General features: G+C 40.9%; 1 protein-coding gene across 1 annotated transcript in view; it reads left to right on the top strand.

Annotated features, from left to right (window-relative positions):
- chsy1 (chondroitin sulfate synthase 1) overlaps positions 1 to 15,275 on the top strand; it is a 61,173-nt gene extending 45,898 nt beyond the window's left edge. Inside the window, exon 3 of the mRNA XM_061068246.1 lies at positions 12,085 to 15,275. Within this exon, the coding sequence (XP_060924229.1) occupies positions 12,085 to 13,677 (1,593 nt within the window). The 3' untranslated portion in view covers positions 13,678 to 15,275. The remainder of the gene's footprint in view (positions 1 to 12,084) is intronic.
- The last annotated feature ends 1,029 nt before the right edge of the window (positions 15,276 to 16,304 follow it).

Consider the following 16,304-nt stretch of genomic DNA (forward strand, 5'->3'; position numbering starts at 1 on the left):
TGAACATAAGTCAAAACCGAACATAAACATAAACCTAGTCCGTTACACGATTAGGCTGCAGCTATTTGGTTTTATTTATTTAAAAATAGGGTACTTCTTATTTCATACATTTTCCACAAATATGAGGAGGACTCAAATAGCCCTACAAAGTTCTGTGTTTAATATGTTTCAAAGTAGGCCGACACTTGCCTGTGTATTTTGTTTGTTTGTTATTTTGTTGCTTGTCTGTTTGAGTAGCTGGCTGAAAGCAAAGAAGTAGTACGCTTGTCTTTTATTGGTAACCAAACTGTTACGGTTCATTGTTTCTGAAATAAGAGGCCTGACTGCTATGTTCACAGCAAACTTGAATTGTTTTTAATATTAAGTAGGGCTGCCACTAACGACTATTTTTCTATCAATTAATCTGACGACTATTTTATCGATTAGTCGATTAATCTAAACGATTAATTTTCCTCCAAAAAAATCAAATTGACCATTTCAATTCAGTTAATTTTATTTTGATAACAACAAACTGTATGTCACCATATAATGCAGCACAAAACAAAATGTAAACAAAGGCTCAAATATGTGCCAAATAAGTGCAAAACTGTAGGTTTAAACTAGCAACTCCAACGTGATAAAAATAAATAAAAAAGAGGGCTTATAAGTTAAGTCAGCAGTGCAACTCAAAAAGATATCAAAGTTTCTATTTAACCCCTTATCAAAATAAAAAAGTTAGGTGTGCATATTAAACAAAGTGCAACATGTTTAGAGTATAAGAAACAATGGTGTCCAGCTGCTAGAAGGCACCCCGCGGGTGCCTTCTAGCAGCCCTACCACCAGGCTTAGCAAGTTTTCTGGGGGAAACCCTGGCTTTGTCAATGTAAGTTCTCTGTTGCTGTGTAGAAACAAGATAACAGAACTGAACATTGCATTATTCCCATTTTAATGGAATTAAATAGATTATAGTACTCCAAAGGAAGACATTGGGAGACAAAAACACAAGAATATTATGGGATAGTCGAAGTATCACGTCATAGAGAACTGGGTCTTAATTCTGTTGTTTCGTCCATGGTTTATTTTACAGTAGGGACACTGTAGTCACCATATTTAAAGCAGGTGAAGTTACAACAAATCAGACGGTTAAAGCAGTAAATTGACCACAGAGTGTAAACAACTCCAGGTTTGATAGACTAATGTGGATGATACAATTATCACCTAGACTGCCTACAAGTCGCAACTTTAAAAAGAGATGTGGAAGAAGCATGTGGAATAGTTTCCTAATTCTGAATATTCATTTAACTCTGGTTCTGGTTCCTCAGTTAGTTGAAATAAAGCGTCAGACTGGCTGAATGGAGGGTAGCCGTTAAAACACAGCCTTATCTAGACGGAAGTGAAGCAAGTGGCTATTTCTGCTTTTGCTTTGATGAGTTCATTGTGGTTTTGTTGTCCTCTTTTGTTTTTCCTCCCTCTACAGAATGCTAGTGTGACCAGTTTGAACGAATAGCTTTACACATCTCATCCTGCATTCTGTGTGTATGACTGCACTTTCAGGGATCACTGCAGTCACTCATGCTGTGACTGGTGCTGATTTATAATATCACAACTAGTTTTCCAAAACGTCAAGTTCCAACAAATGCAAACGGACATGAAGAAATCCTTGTATCCAGTGCTTTTGTGATACGCTTGATATGTGAGGCCATTACAGTAGCCGTGACGGACTTGGCTTTGTGTCTGAGGGCAGGGGATTCACAAAGAGAGACATTTAAACCATGGCTCCAAATTAAGTTTTTAGGCTCTTGAGATTTTCCTGTCTTTTCTATGGCAGTTGTCTGAGCTTTGTGTGTGAATTATTTGCCAAAGGTAGAACAGCTGACATTAGGTCTTAATTTGTAGATAATGATATTGTGACAAAGGCTCTTTTTATTCAGAGTTTCAGACTGAGCCATGAAAACATTGGTGTGGTATCCTATACCTACAGATGATGTTAGTAATGGTAGGGTGAGCTGTTGCTGCATCATTAACTGGAACTTGAGAGATAAGTGTTCTATGTTTTTCATTTTCTCAAAAGCTCTCTGTTGTTGTTCCGGAAATGGTATCAGCTGTCCCTCCGTTCTCCACTGATAACCCGTCTCTCCATCAGCAAGATTCCATTTTGGCACAAGTTAATTAAAAAACTGCTATGCTTAAGGCAAAGTGAAGCAGATGGTCAGAAGGTCTTTAACTTCAGTTATGTGACATATTTTCACATGGAACTTAATATGTGGGCAGGGTTTAGGAGAGAGATTTAAATTCTGCAGATGTGATGGTTTAACAAATTCAGCACATACAGAGCTGAAAGATTCAGCTATGATACAGTCGACCTCTTCACATCCCTCCACACCTGCCTTTCTAGACCTGAAGGAGGTGAGCATGGGATCACAGTCCTAAAACTTGGAAAATGTATTTTCCATTTCACTACGTCTTTAAAGAGTCGAGACTTAGGGTGAGGCCATGGTCACCAGATGTTGACATCTGGTGAGGACTCGCATGAGTCCCCCAGGTGGGAGGATGTCTGGTTGTGATGGGCAGATGAAGTCTTATCGTGTCCCTGTCTTGTGTAACAAACACAGCAGGACACACATACTCACACAGAGCCGGAGACTAGGAAACCTTTGTTCGGGAGAGCCATATTTTTGCTGCAGACAAACATGTCATTTTTATGTATTATTTTATAATTAAGAAAAATAACAATCAAACAACCCTTCTCTGTTTTCCATGATTTGAAGGATATAAAATTTAAGTCATGTTGAAAAACACTCAGCACAGTCAGAGAAAATTCATATCTGTTGGCTCTTTTTTTCTTTGAAATATTATCTGCTGCTTCAGGGGAGATCTGTGGGAGTAGCTGGAGGAATCCACATCTCTAAACCTTCCTCCTTTTCACAGCAGCCATTTGGTTTCTTGATATGAGCTTATGGAGTGCCTAGATGCACACTCAAAATGACTACAGCTGTTGTCATTAACCTTTTTTCTGCTTTCTAATTATTTTACCAATCAAAAAAGATTTGGTGGATGTCTGAGTCAGCAGAGTGAGAGTTCAGGGCTTTTCAAAAACAACTTAACTGATTTATGTGCATACAGGCTGACCTCAGTGAAACATCTCCCTCACATCACAGTCCCTCACAGTCAGAGGTAGTTATTTCAAGACCGAAAAGGTCTCGAAAAGAACTTGAGGCATCAGTCTGTCAAACCTTTGTTCTTCCCCCATGGCCTCTCTGATCATCTGTTTTGTGTTTTCATACAGCTGAATTCTTCCTATAGCTGCTCTCATTTTCTCATCAGTCTTGTACTTATGTGAGGAAGAATTAGTTTGGTGATAATAGTTAATCACAGATCAAATGTCAAAATCTCATGCCACCGCTGCTGCGTGATACACTCACCTTAAATATATCTTCTGTTCCTCTGCAGTGGTCTCCTCTACTGTGTCGTAATGCAGCCAAGTTTAACACAGTTATTCTCCTTAACGTGTTTTCTGTCAGACAATCGGAGCTGATCAGAGAGACACAGTGATAGTGAGGATTGGTCTTGGCATCCTATTGTTAACAAAAAATCATAAGAAGCTGCTTGCTGATAAAATCTATGGGATTCTAACACTGAGTCATGAGGATCAGGACAGGATGGATGTTGAATACATAGTGTCTGTTATCTTAGATTGATTTCTATAACTGCAGCTGTTTTAGCTTGTGATCGTTGGCTCATTATTAAGTTTTGAAGAAGAAAAAAATATCTTACAAATGAGGAGCCTCGCTCATGAAATGTTTTTAGGGACAATTTTTAACTTACCGTATGAAGAACTAATGAATAGAAGTTTTTATTTTTATTTTTTCAAATGCAATAGCACCTAAAGACAATTCAGAGAGAAAGTCCAACATAGTTACAATTTGAGATTAATCTAATTTCTCAGAACTAAGACTTCATTCACTTCATCAAACCCCCCTTTTCCCTTTTTTGACTTCACTCTCCTCTGTAAGTGAGTAAAGTAACAGAGCTTATCTCTCAGCTCAGCTGAAGAAGGCATCTGGACAGAGGGACTGGCCGGGGGAACAAAAGGCCTTTACTGCTTCCTGTCACCCAGTTCTTTCCAATCTTAGTTAACACAAACCAAATGGTCTGTTCATATTTTCCCTTTTATTGGTGCTCTGAGCTTAGTGGAGTAATAACAGTTAATTTCCCACAGCAGTGCTCTTTCTAGGTAGTCATCATCTTATTGTGATTTACAACACCTCACCTGACCGAAGTCATCACAGTCTGATATCTGATTTATTTTCATATACTTATATACATATACTTTCAAGCTAACCTTTATTATACTGCCAGATGTTTGAACAGGGTTTGGCAGGATGTTCAGATTTACAGTGATGTTCTCACAATAAAGCAAACAAGCCAATTTATCCCTCTGAGCTAATATATGCCAGTTACACTAATGATGGATTGCAAATTTGCAAGCTTTTCTGCAGACAAGTTAAAAGGAGACAATGTAATATTAAGTTACTCTCAGACTGACCCTGAGTCCTGGTGTACAGCTGCATGTACTAATATCTGTCCAGACATCTTCACCTAGCAGACAGGAGGACTTGAGGACTTAGGGATTGGGGCTACCCCCTGAAAGTCCTCAAGTCCTCCTGAAAGGCCTCAAGTCCTCAGTTGGAGAACAAGTCTGGTTATACATTTTTGTAGTATATTTCTCAAGGATAAACAGAATCCATCAATGTATTAGTATGTGTCTCAATACGTTCCCTAAACTGTCTGTGGGACTGAGCCCAGAGCTGGATTTGTTTTACTGAAGATGTAACACATCTGTTACATTAACACAACATGACACAACATACAATATCATGCAGTCCTTACATCTTAATGTACCGAATATAATGTACAAATGCTAATGTTTAAAAGTCTTATTCTACCTCCTGCAGGCTGCGGTCAGATACATTTATAGGCAAAATTATATTGATTAAAATAATTAAATTTATACGTAATTTAAGACCTAAAATCCTACATTCCTAATAGACTACATAACCATGACAGTTGAGGTTTAAGGTAAAGGAAACAATCCCTCACTCAAAATAAACAGAGGTTTGCCAGTGTTGAAAAACAGTGTAGTGGGTAGCTGCTTGGGGAGGGGGTGGTGGTACTCAGTTTCCCAGTAGACATTTCTCTAGCTGGTCTATAAACTGGGGATCACTGCCAAGGTGTTGAATCATCACGACCCGTGGTGATTGTGGAGAAGAAGGAAATCAATAGTAAATTCAGCTGTCAAAGGTTTTATATACTAACATAAATGATAACTGTTTCCCTCTGAGAACTTGTGCTACTTAACACTGATTTTACTCTGGGCCATTTTATTACACTGCCGGTCAACAGCAGCACCACTGACCTGGATGAGACAAAGCGACACAGAGAATGGATAGGTAGATGGGTGCAGTTCAGACAGTGTAGTGCAGCAGGATGTTAGATAAAGTGAGTAAGTGGATACCTGTGGTTGTGCTGCAGTGAACTGACAGGAACATGTCAGTGCTTGTGTCATATCCCTAACGGCATTTCTCCTGAACAGCACCACAGCCTGCCTGCCCACACTGCGGCTTTCTTTTAAATAGTGAATTAGAAAATAAATCATGTACGTCATGTAGTTTTTAACACGAGCTCTGCTGATGTAATCCGAAGCATACTGAGAAGGAAACGATTGCATTTCTCTACAATGCTTTTTTTATTTATGTGCTGAATGAAGGGAAATCAGAAGCCATAGCTCCTCTAAATCCTAGAGGAGATAAAAATATTTTCTGTTCAGATAAAATATTTTTACCTTTTGGCCAGTTACGATGAATTTCTCAGTGTGAGACACTTGATTTCTGTTCTCATATCTTGCCTGTTGTTTTTCCAATATCCTGACCTAGCCCTGTTCCAACTGCACCATGTTTTTGTTTTGTTTTGTTTGGTTCATCAAATTCAGGCCTCGGCCTCCAGTATCTCCTCTCTGCCCACAATCATTTCAACGCAATCTCTCTTCTCAGACATTAGATTTCTCCGTCAAATTCAAAATAATTTGACCCTGCTTGTTTTTCCATGATTTGAACCGGATTGGCCACGCTGTCTTTAAAATGACTGGACAACTAAGGCATTTCTGCTAAATTAAAGCCTAGAACCACAGGATCTCTTGTTTGTGTCACAAAATGTTACAGAACATATAAAAATACATTTTGTAGTTAAACACAAACAGACATGAAAACAACATTTTGAACAGTTCTAAAGTAAATAAAGTCTGTAATTGCTTTGTGCTAAAACCATGCAGTTTAAGAGAACAGTTCTTAAATGAGGCTTTGCAAAGAAGAAGCACAAATATACTGTACACACCATGAAGCTCTATTCTTTGTCATTTATTTCACGTTGCACTGCAACCTTCTGTGTCATAAGGGAATCAAAATGACAATGACTGGTTGATGCTCGTACTTGTCATAACATTAACATTAAGAAGAACATTTCGCCACTTCCCAACGTCCTCCCACATGAAACCTTTTCATTGTGGGGCCGCATTCACACGGTCATTAGCTTTGCATGTAGTAACACATCCCTGATCTTAACATATTTATTTCGATCACTGGTACATGAAACATCACACACCCACCAATCACATTTGACTTGTCTTGTTTGATTTGTATTGCCCGATATCAGAAAACAGGTTTGTCTTAAAGGGGCTTCATAATGTGTACAGCATAAAACACCCTCTGCATCTTAGACCCTCAAATCAAATAAGGAAGAACCCCCCAAAAAACTGTTCTCCACCATGAAGCCCTCACAGAACAGAAACATGTAGGAAAGAGCAGACAGCAGTCGTCGATCTCACGGAAAAATGTGTCACAGGAAGCAGCGTCCCAGTCTCTGTTTGGCAACAGGGTGTTTCCAAATTCTATCTGTAGGAGCCACCTGTAGGGCCTTGGTTCTACTCTCAGCCAGCAGAACCATTTCAATTCCCTACCCTGTCACCACACATTAGCATGATAAGTTTATTTATGAACCACCAATAATCTGTAGGTTAAGATTTGAATTGGTGCACTTCTAATTTTGATGTAGAGCTCAGCTTGACAGTCTAAAGGAAAAGCTCTCTGTGGACTGTACAGTCTCACTCACCACCAGTTACACACAGGTTACATTGCTAATGGTGATGAAGTCATCTGGTGTCAAGATGCTGTTGGTTGTACAACCTCATCCCATCAGAGAGATCAATACCAGACCTATTGTTGAGCTGCCTCATGTGTAAGAGGCTTTTCCTTGAGTTGAGAAATTAGTTTGGACAGGCCACCCTCGTTTACAGAGCAACCAATTACACAATATAATGCTGTCTCCAATTAGATTTGCATGGCCCATTCAGAGGCAGGCACAGCCTATTGTCCTGCAGATTAAACCCAGCCAGAGTGGCAGCCATGCTGCTCTTCTGCTCTCACCCTGTGCTCGGACTGAGCCTCAGGGTTCCATACCCCCCTTACTGCAACAGTATGTACATCCAAACACGCACACATGCACTTTGTGTTAGGGGGCTCGCTCTTCTGACTGCGGCATCATTTAACACCGGCTGACCGCTGCTTGTTCTTGATGTTAACAGTTTTTCTTATTAAAGACTAAGAAACAGACTCTGAATATCTGAATTTTTAACCATACATTTTAAAGATGTACTCCAGCAATTTGGTGCTGGACATTCACAAAGTTAGGGGACTCAGTAGGCAGATTAGGAAAATAATGGTTAAGATTGGAGCAGCAGCAGCTGGGGTATACTGACTTTTAATCCTTAATCACTAGATTTACCATAATGCAACTCAATAGGATATTTTCATCCACCTAATCCTATCAGTCCACACCCTTGTCTTTTAGAAACCAAATATAGCAAGCTTTCTGTTATAAATGTTTAGACATAACGAACAAGTCAAATATAACCCTCGTGACGTCACAATGACATCATCAGGGGTCATTTTATCAGACTTGACAAAAGTCATCCAACAAAGTTATTACACAACTGTTTTCACAGGCAGATTGGTATTAATCATTCCCAGTAAACAGATCTGGATGTGTGAGGTTATTGGAGTGCCTGGACATTCCAATTAAAGGGAAACCTTTAAGACGTTTATTCTGTCACTTAATGACAACTTAATGTCATTTTGAGACAAACTAATTGTCCTGGCAAAAAATTTCAACTTTTCTATCTCAGTTCTGATATAAATTCTGTTTTCTACAGGTTTTACACATTGTAACAGTGTCTTTGACTGCCATAGACGATTGAGACTTTTTCCCACCAAGCAAGTTTTTTTCTATACTTGGCAATAACGCTAATCCTGTTGTAAAGTTGTAGGAGTTACAAATCTTACCGACAGTGGTATTGAATGCGAATGACAGTTAGAGCACTTTAAGACTTGGATGGAGGATTTTAGAAAATATATGGTCCATTGATTTTCAAAAGGTTTGTGGACTCCATTAGTAAGAAAACACCCAGGCAGCAAACTCAAAATGATGTCATCTAGTTTCTGTGGCACACCTTACTTGAATACTGAGGAGAATATTGAAAAAACATTTTGAAGTTGAACTTAACAGCTGGGAAAAAGTACTCAGGGAACTAATCCCAGTCACAGATCTTCTTTCCTGTGTCTAATATGTATTAAATAGTAAACCAAGATGGTCTTTGGTGTTTGGTTTCCTCCAGCAGGATGTCCTGGGTGATCTTGAGGGTTGCCAGACTGAGGAGCGATTCTCTGCAGAGAATTAATATCCATGCATGTGCTTATGGTGTGGAGCAGTGTTTATTTAGGGCCTGAACCCCTGCAGGATAATGGTATCATTTCACCAATGTAATCACAGCACATACTCTAGTTATGTTCATTGGTTTGGCTCCTCCCTTCACTTCAGATAACTTTATCATTTGCTGTGTTATTAGTTTGATAATACTGTTTCTCCTGCTTTTTTTGATTATTGTGTTTTTATTGACTCAGTTAAAAGTATGGTTTACGTAATAGGGTAGTGGAGCCATATGGTGTTGGATTATGTTATTACCAAACTGAAAACACATGTAGATCTGCAGTGTTCTTCCTGATTCTGTCTGTGGTTGTCTCAAATATAATTTATTATACTGCGCTTATTAAAAATGAGGTCAGTTCTGAGGTTGAGAGATCTTAGAGTAGCCATTCTGTTTATCATCCCAAGCGCCAGCTTCTAACTTGTGACTTACCTTTTGTCTTTCTTTTGTTAGAGAACCATTCTAGTTTATGTTGTGAGGTAAATGACTGTGAATAAATTGCTCTAATGAGTCGTAGGTTGCAGTGGTGACCGCAGATGTGGAGGTCATATAATTAGGAGGCTTGCTAACGACGGCAAAGCCACGGGAGGGAGATAAACATCCTGACCTATTGGCTGTCAGCTGATGACCACTGGTGTTAACCTGCTGGATACAGTCTGAGCCGGCACATAGCTCTTCCCCCGCATCACTATCAGCTGAAAAGCCTGAGAAAATACTGTGGGAAAGGCAGGGAAACACTGTCACCCTTTGTCCCATAAGAAATCTAGGCGGAGGCATGTGGCAGCAGCTGGCAGCACACGCAAGGGCTGCAGCAGCACAAGGTTAAACATTCACAACAGGCAGTGACACGTTTTCAAATGATATTATCTTTACAGTTAATTAATACTTATACTGTTCATCACCAATTATAATCTCAATCATCTTCTGTTACGCTCAGTATCAGTTTAATTAACCCAAGGAAAATTGGAAACTAGTCCGATCAATGAAAAAATTCACATTCCTCTCACAAGCACAGTAATAATCCAACAGTCCATATATTTTCAGAGTGAATTCCCATAGCAGCTGGTTGGATGAACATATAACTATACAGCTAAGGAATTTACATACTAACAGCACTTGAGCAAACAGGTATTTAGTCCTAAACTATCTCCCTCTCATTTAGTGCTTGTGTCAGATATTATAAGGCAGTGGAAGTTGCTATAAGGTTGAATATAGCGGTGAGAGGATCCCCCACACTCACAAGCTCTTGTGACTTCATTGGTCATCCCATCAGCCTATGAGGTCAGACAAAATAAATTATTTTTCTTGCCAATCATAACATTTAGAAGTCACCTCTGTTCTTCTCCCCTCTGTTCATTTCACATATCAAATGCCAAATAGCGTGGGAGCAGGCAGCTCTTTCTGTAGATGCACCATCATATCTGGATGAAGCCGTGAGCAGCATTGACATAAAAGTCACCTATGTGTGAATGACAAAAAACCCTCTGACTCTATCAGATAGATGAAGCTGCCAAAAGTTGGGTATTCCTTGACCAAAAATGTGACCACACAGATATTGTCTGATAAACCTGTAGGCAGTGCTTTCTGTTTGAAGGAATACTACAGTGGAATTATGGATATTAATTGCACATGCTGTAGCCTGGTTTTTGAAGTAAAGGCTGACCCCTCACCTCCATAGGCACAACTTAGCTCAGTGACTTCCATTAATCACAAGGTTACAGTGTGTTTTGACTGGCAGGCTGGCTTCCCACAGGTACAGAGGGACACAGGTTAAAGCCATGGAAAAGCAAAGAGTTACTCTGGCAGTTCCTGCGATCGTATTCGGCTTCAGGTATCATTTTCCATAGCTCTTAGGCACGTCCTGTCTCATTCCTCGTAGTGCTTTTCCCCGAGGAACAGGCTTGTGGCTGCATTCCAGAACCTTCCTCTCAAATTAGACTCTCTAGGGGCTGCAGCCGTTCTGATGCTCCCTTCATTTGGAGGCAACAACACAAACCCTGCCTTCTTGACCACTGTTTAGATCCTGCCAGCAGCTCCAAACAACTGTCCCTGTGTTCACACTTTCAGCCTCCTGCACTTTGAGGAACAGTAGGTTGGTGAAGCTCCAGCAGGTCTAGCACGCACACACTCACTTGTTGTAAGCAGTGGTGCTGTCCAACACACTCTTAATTTTGAGTTTGCATCAGCAGAATACATGAGAATATTAGTTAAGCTCAAGTGTGTTTACATACACATAAGTCCACATTGTGCAGTGTCTTAGGTTAGCGATGCACTGATATGCAATTCCAGGCCAGAAAACCATAACTGATCTCACAAGTACAAAAATTGTAAAGAGGAGAATACATTTTAGAGAGGTTATGGAATATATTTTTTATTTGAATTTGTTTGTAATAACCTTATATTATTTTTCAATAATGTAAATTGAAAACTTTCTCCTTGTTGAAAAGCCTGTATGAGCAATAAAAAGCATTGTTTACACACAGTTAGAATTTTGAGGGGTTACCTTAAGACATTGAAGTCCATTCAGAAGGGAATGTGTGAGCGCTTTACAATGAGCTGGCCAACAGCCTTGTGTCATCATCCATCCTCTTCTCTTTCCTCCCTCCTGCTGCTGCTGCTGATGTGAGGAGACTGGACAGGTGCTAGTGACAGACAGCAGCAGGGACGGGTCGATCTCAGGCTCAAAGTTGACAGGAATGCAGCATATTTTCTGATGGATAGCCAGCCCTGTGGGCTCCAATCTTACAAATTTGAGCTTGTTCATATAGCAGCTTGATTTACATGCTAAATTAGTTAGCAATACAAACCAGCTATGGATGAGGAGGGTTTTGCCTGCTGGCAAATTGGTTATATTTCTGTTTATATTGTTCTTGTTTGATAATTTGCCTATGTTGTCTTCCTTACTGGAGGAGTTTATTGCACTTTAAGACACCTAACATCTCCATCACTGACTCAAGTCAATTTCCTGCAGTGATACAAAGAGGAAGGGGGAGCAAAGCCAAAATGAAAATATCCCTATAGCTCCATATTATGGATGTTATGACTCTCTTACCTTTTGTTATCGGAACCAAAAAAAAAGTGTTCTTATGACTTCTTTCACTGATTAAACAAATCCCCAGTTTTGAACATACAACATTTTCAAAGTAAAATTCAATAAAGCAAGTGGACTTTATGGTATATGTCTTGAAGTATGCTCAAAAGTGTTTTGGCTGACCGCACAAAATACATAATTGAACTTCCATTGTTCCAAATGTACATGAAGCTCACACTAGTGTCTCCTCTCTCTCCAGATGCAGCAGCTTTTCTACGAGAACTATGAACCAAACAAGAAGGGTTACATACGAGATCTCCACAACAGCAAAATCCATCGTGCCATCACCCTCCACCCCAACAAGAACCCTCCCTACCAGTATCGCTTACACAGCTACATGCTCAGCCGCAAGATTGCAGACCTGCGCCACCGAACCATTGAGCTCCACCGGGAGATCGTCCAGATGGGACGCTACGGAGCAGCTGAGCCCAGCCGAGACGACCTCCAGCTCGGCATGCCGCCCTCATTTATGCGCTTCCACCCACGACAGAGAGAGGAGGTTCTGGAGTGGGAGTTCCTGACAGGGAAGTACCTGTACTCAGCATCTGACGGTCAGCCACCCCGCCGTGGGATGGATTCCTCCCAAAGACAGGCCCTGGATGACATCATCATGCAAGTGATGGAGATGATCAACGCTAATGCCAAGACACGGGGCCGGGTCATTGATTTCAAAGAAATCCAGTATGGCTACCGGAGGGTCAACCCTTTATATGGGGCAGAGTATGTGCTAGATCTGCTGCTGTTGTACAAGAAGCACAAAGGAAAGACCATGACTGTTCCTGTGAGGAGGCACGCCTACCTGCAGCAGACCTTCAGCCAGATCCAGTTCAGAGAGGAGGAGGAGATGGATGCCAGAGCTCTGGCCAGCCACATTAACAAGGAGTCAGACTCCCTCTCATTTCTGTCCAACTCCCTGAAGATGCTGGTGCCCTTTAAACTTGCCACCTCTGGCCAGGACCAGAGGGAACCAAAAGAGAAGAAAGTGAACATCTTGGTACCTCTGTCGGGACGTTATGACATCTTTGTACGCTTCATGGCCAACTTTGAAAGAGTTTGTCTGATCCCCAACCAGAACGTCAAGCTACTGATTCTGCTCTTCAGCACAGACAACAACACAGAGCGGGTGAAGCAGGTGGAGCTCATGAGGGACTATCACATGAAGTATCCCCGAGCCGAGATGGAGATAAAACCTGTTACTGGCTCTTTTTCCAGGGCTCTGGCTTTGGAAGTGGGCTCCTTACATTTCTCTAATGATTCGCTGCTCTTCTACTGTGACGTTGACCTGCTCTTCACCACTGACTTCCTCAAGCGATGTCGGGTCAACACCGCCCTGGGGGAGCAGAGCTACTTCCCCATCATCTTCAGCCAGTACGACCCTAAAGTGGTGTATGCTGGAAAGGTCCCCAGCAACAACCACTATGTCTTCACATCCAAGACAGGCCTGTGGAGGAACTACGGCTTTGGAATTGTTTGCGTCTACAAGGGAGACTTGATCAAGGCAGGAGGCTTCGATACCTCCATACAGGGGTGGGGATTGGAGGACGTGGACCTTTTTAACAAGTTTGTCCAGTCAGGGATTAAGTTGTTCAGAAGTACAGATACGGGGATAGTACATGTCCACCACCCGGTCGTATGTGACCCTAACTTGGAGGCGAAGCAATATAAGATGTGCCTGGGCTCCAAAGCCTCATCACACGGCTCCACCCAGCAGCTGGCAGAACTCTGGCTGGAGAAGAACGACCTCAGCTTCAGGAGACTGGCCAGCAATAACGGTTCAGCTAGGACTGTGTGAAGAAAAAGAGTCTTATAAACTGATCGTGAATATTCTCTGTGCTGAATTCCTCTTTTTAGTGGTGTTTTCACCACCTAATTTATTTTTTACTGAAGCGAAAGACTTAACATGGATATCTTTTGAATTTTTTTTTTTTTTTTTTTACGAAAATGAACAAAAACACCACAACAAACAATTCATAGAAGCAGTCTGGGCCCTTGTATGGAAGCACAGGCTTTGATTGTTGATTGAAGGAATATTAACGGATATTCTTGTATGAGCCTGATTACAAAGGGGCCAGAGGCTCTTCCAGCCTGTTACATGTTATCTGTCAGGGCTATGGGAGAAGCGGAGGCAGGGCTCATTAGTGTGTACCTCAGTGAAGTGCACCGCCAGGGTGATAAATATTCCATTTGTCTTGTTCGCAGAAAACAGATGAACGTGTGTCTATGTACTTTCAGACCAGCAGTGCTCGAAAAAATGACTCAACTCTTGATTGTGAATGTTTACAAAAGACTGATCCAAACATTTCCTCAATGAAAAGTCCAATTACAGCTACGTGAGTAATTACTAAGGGCCATTTTTATTAGATTCCTTTGATTTACAATGGTTTTCTCTGCCATTTGCTTTTAAAGTTTTGTTAATACAACATAACACTGTTACTGTTTTTCTATTTTTCTTTATTATTAATTTCTGTGAACCCAACTGCTGGATTTGATATCTACAATTCATCTTTTGCTGTCTAATTTATTGAATTTTGCAGGCTCCATTTTCTACTATCTGACTGTTTAAATATGTATATTGGAAAGATTGTATAACCATGTCAGCTGTGGGATAGTTTTTTATTTCATGTACCTTTTCCTTAACTCATTATCACCAAAGAGTTTTTGCACAGTTTGCTTTAGGTGTCATGTTGCCTGCGTGTGCGTGTGTGTGTGTGTGTGCGTATGTGTATGTGTATGTGTGTATGTATGTGTGTGTGTGTGTGCGTGTGTGTGTGCGTCTGTGAGTGTGGGCGGCTGGGTGGTGTTTTGCAGGCACAAACATGAAACTGGCTGCATAATGGAGAGTAAACACAAAAGCTCTAACTAGCCCAGTCCTTTCTGATGGCTGAAGCGGGAACCAGTCTGTCCTTTAATCCAGTGGGTTGAAACGGGAGCAGCGCTCTGGTTGGCCAGCGGATGTCATACATCGCCGTCTCTCTCTCTATAAATTACTTTTTTTTTTATTTTTGGATAATAATAAAAAAGATGTGTTGTGGCTGGTCCCAGTCTAGAAAGGTGTGACGTCAGAGCTGATTCCATGAGCTGCAATATGAAATCCCACGGTCTGGTGCTGTGTTGCAGGTATGAGGGTGGTAACATTTCCTTGTGAAAGACCTGATTCACTGTCCAGTTCGTGCCTGAGTTCCTCACGGGCAGGTACTGTACGCTGTGGCACTCGATCAGGATAATGCTCCTTTTTCAGCATTACAACAAGAAGAAAGGCTGATTTTAAGACTGAAGTAACAGGATCAATGACTGTGCTGTCATCTTTTTTTTCTTTTTTTCTTTGACTTTTGTAATATTTGTTCTTTCAACCCTGTCCCGCTGGACAATGTTTTCTATTTAAGAAATAAAATGGGGAGAAAAGTTTCATCATCTGCTGCTTTTGTTGTATTTTTCCATTCTCAGTTATCACCTCCCAGGATGATGGTCACCACAGAAACAGAAAAAGAAAAAGGAGAAGGAGAGTTAGGAGATGAAAGCCGCTGTGCTAAGAGAATGCAACTGCACGTACACTTGGCTTTTTTAACCAACTTATATGATTAAAATATGGAATATAATTACGGTATACACTTCATGTAAGGTTTCCTGTCAAACAGATTTACACCTCCTAACGAAGGTTCCACAAGGAAAGTAACAACAAAATGGACATGGTTGTAAATAAAAGCAAAACACCAGATTGAAATCTTGAAATAATATAACATGTAAGGAATGTACAAGGAGAGTACGTTAAGCTATTAAAATGAAAAATAATCAATTGAGCAAGGGGTCTGATTCAATTTTTGGTTCATTCCCCCATGAGACGGCTTTAATGAAATGACATGTATGTTGTTTTTTGTTATTATGATGATGATATTGTTAATTACAAATCCATTGTCTTTGTTCCTGACTGGACAGTGGACACATTGTAAAGAGAGGAGTGAATTTGTATTAATTGAATTGGAGCTTGGCCAATCATGCAATAATTTCCGGAACTTTCTGTGTTGCAAGCAACAAAAAAGAGTGCTGCTCTTTCTAGATTCTGCTGTGGTGAAACTACAGGAATTTGAGTGATCTCCTACCCCTTGTAAAGGACGGTCGATTGTTTCCTATGCTGAAGGAGATAAGATAGGAAGTACTGCAGCTCCTCTCCTTGGCATTTCGAGAATTCATTAAGCTCTTATCAAATACTTCCGGCTCATTTCACTCAGGAACCCCCACTGAGCAAAAACAATGATTCGGCCACAGGCCAGGTGTAAGTGCAGGAGACATCTCAGGACCTTTCTCATGATGGGGGGATGGGTGCATAGTCAATGAGCTGGAGGGGCCCGTAGTCCTAAGAGCCCCTGAGGTCCTGTTCAGACCTGGTATTAACATTCATCCTGACAGATGTGATCACAAGTG

The sequence above is a fragment of the Limanda limanda genome, chromosome 3, assembly GCF_963576545.1.
Source record: "Limanda limanda chromosome 3, fLimLim1.1, whole genome shotgun sequence".
NCBI lineage: Eukaryota > Metazoa > Chordata > Actinopteri > Pleuronectiformes > Pleuronectidae > Limanda > Limanda limanda.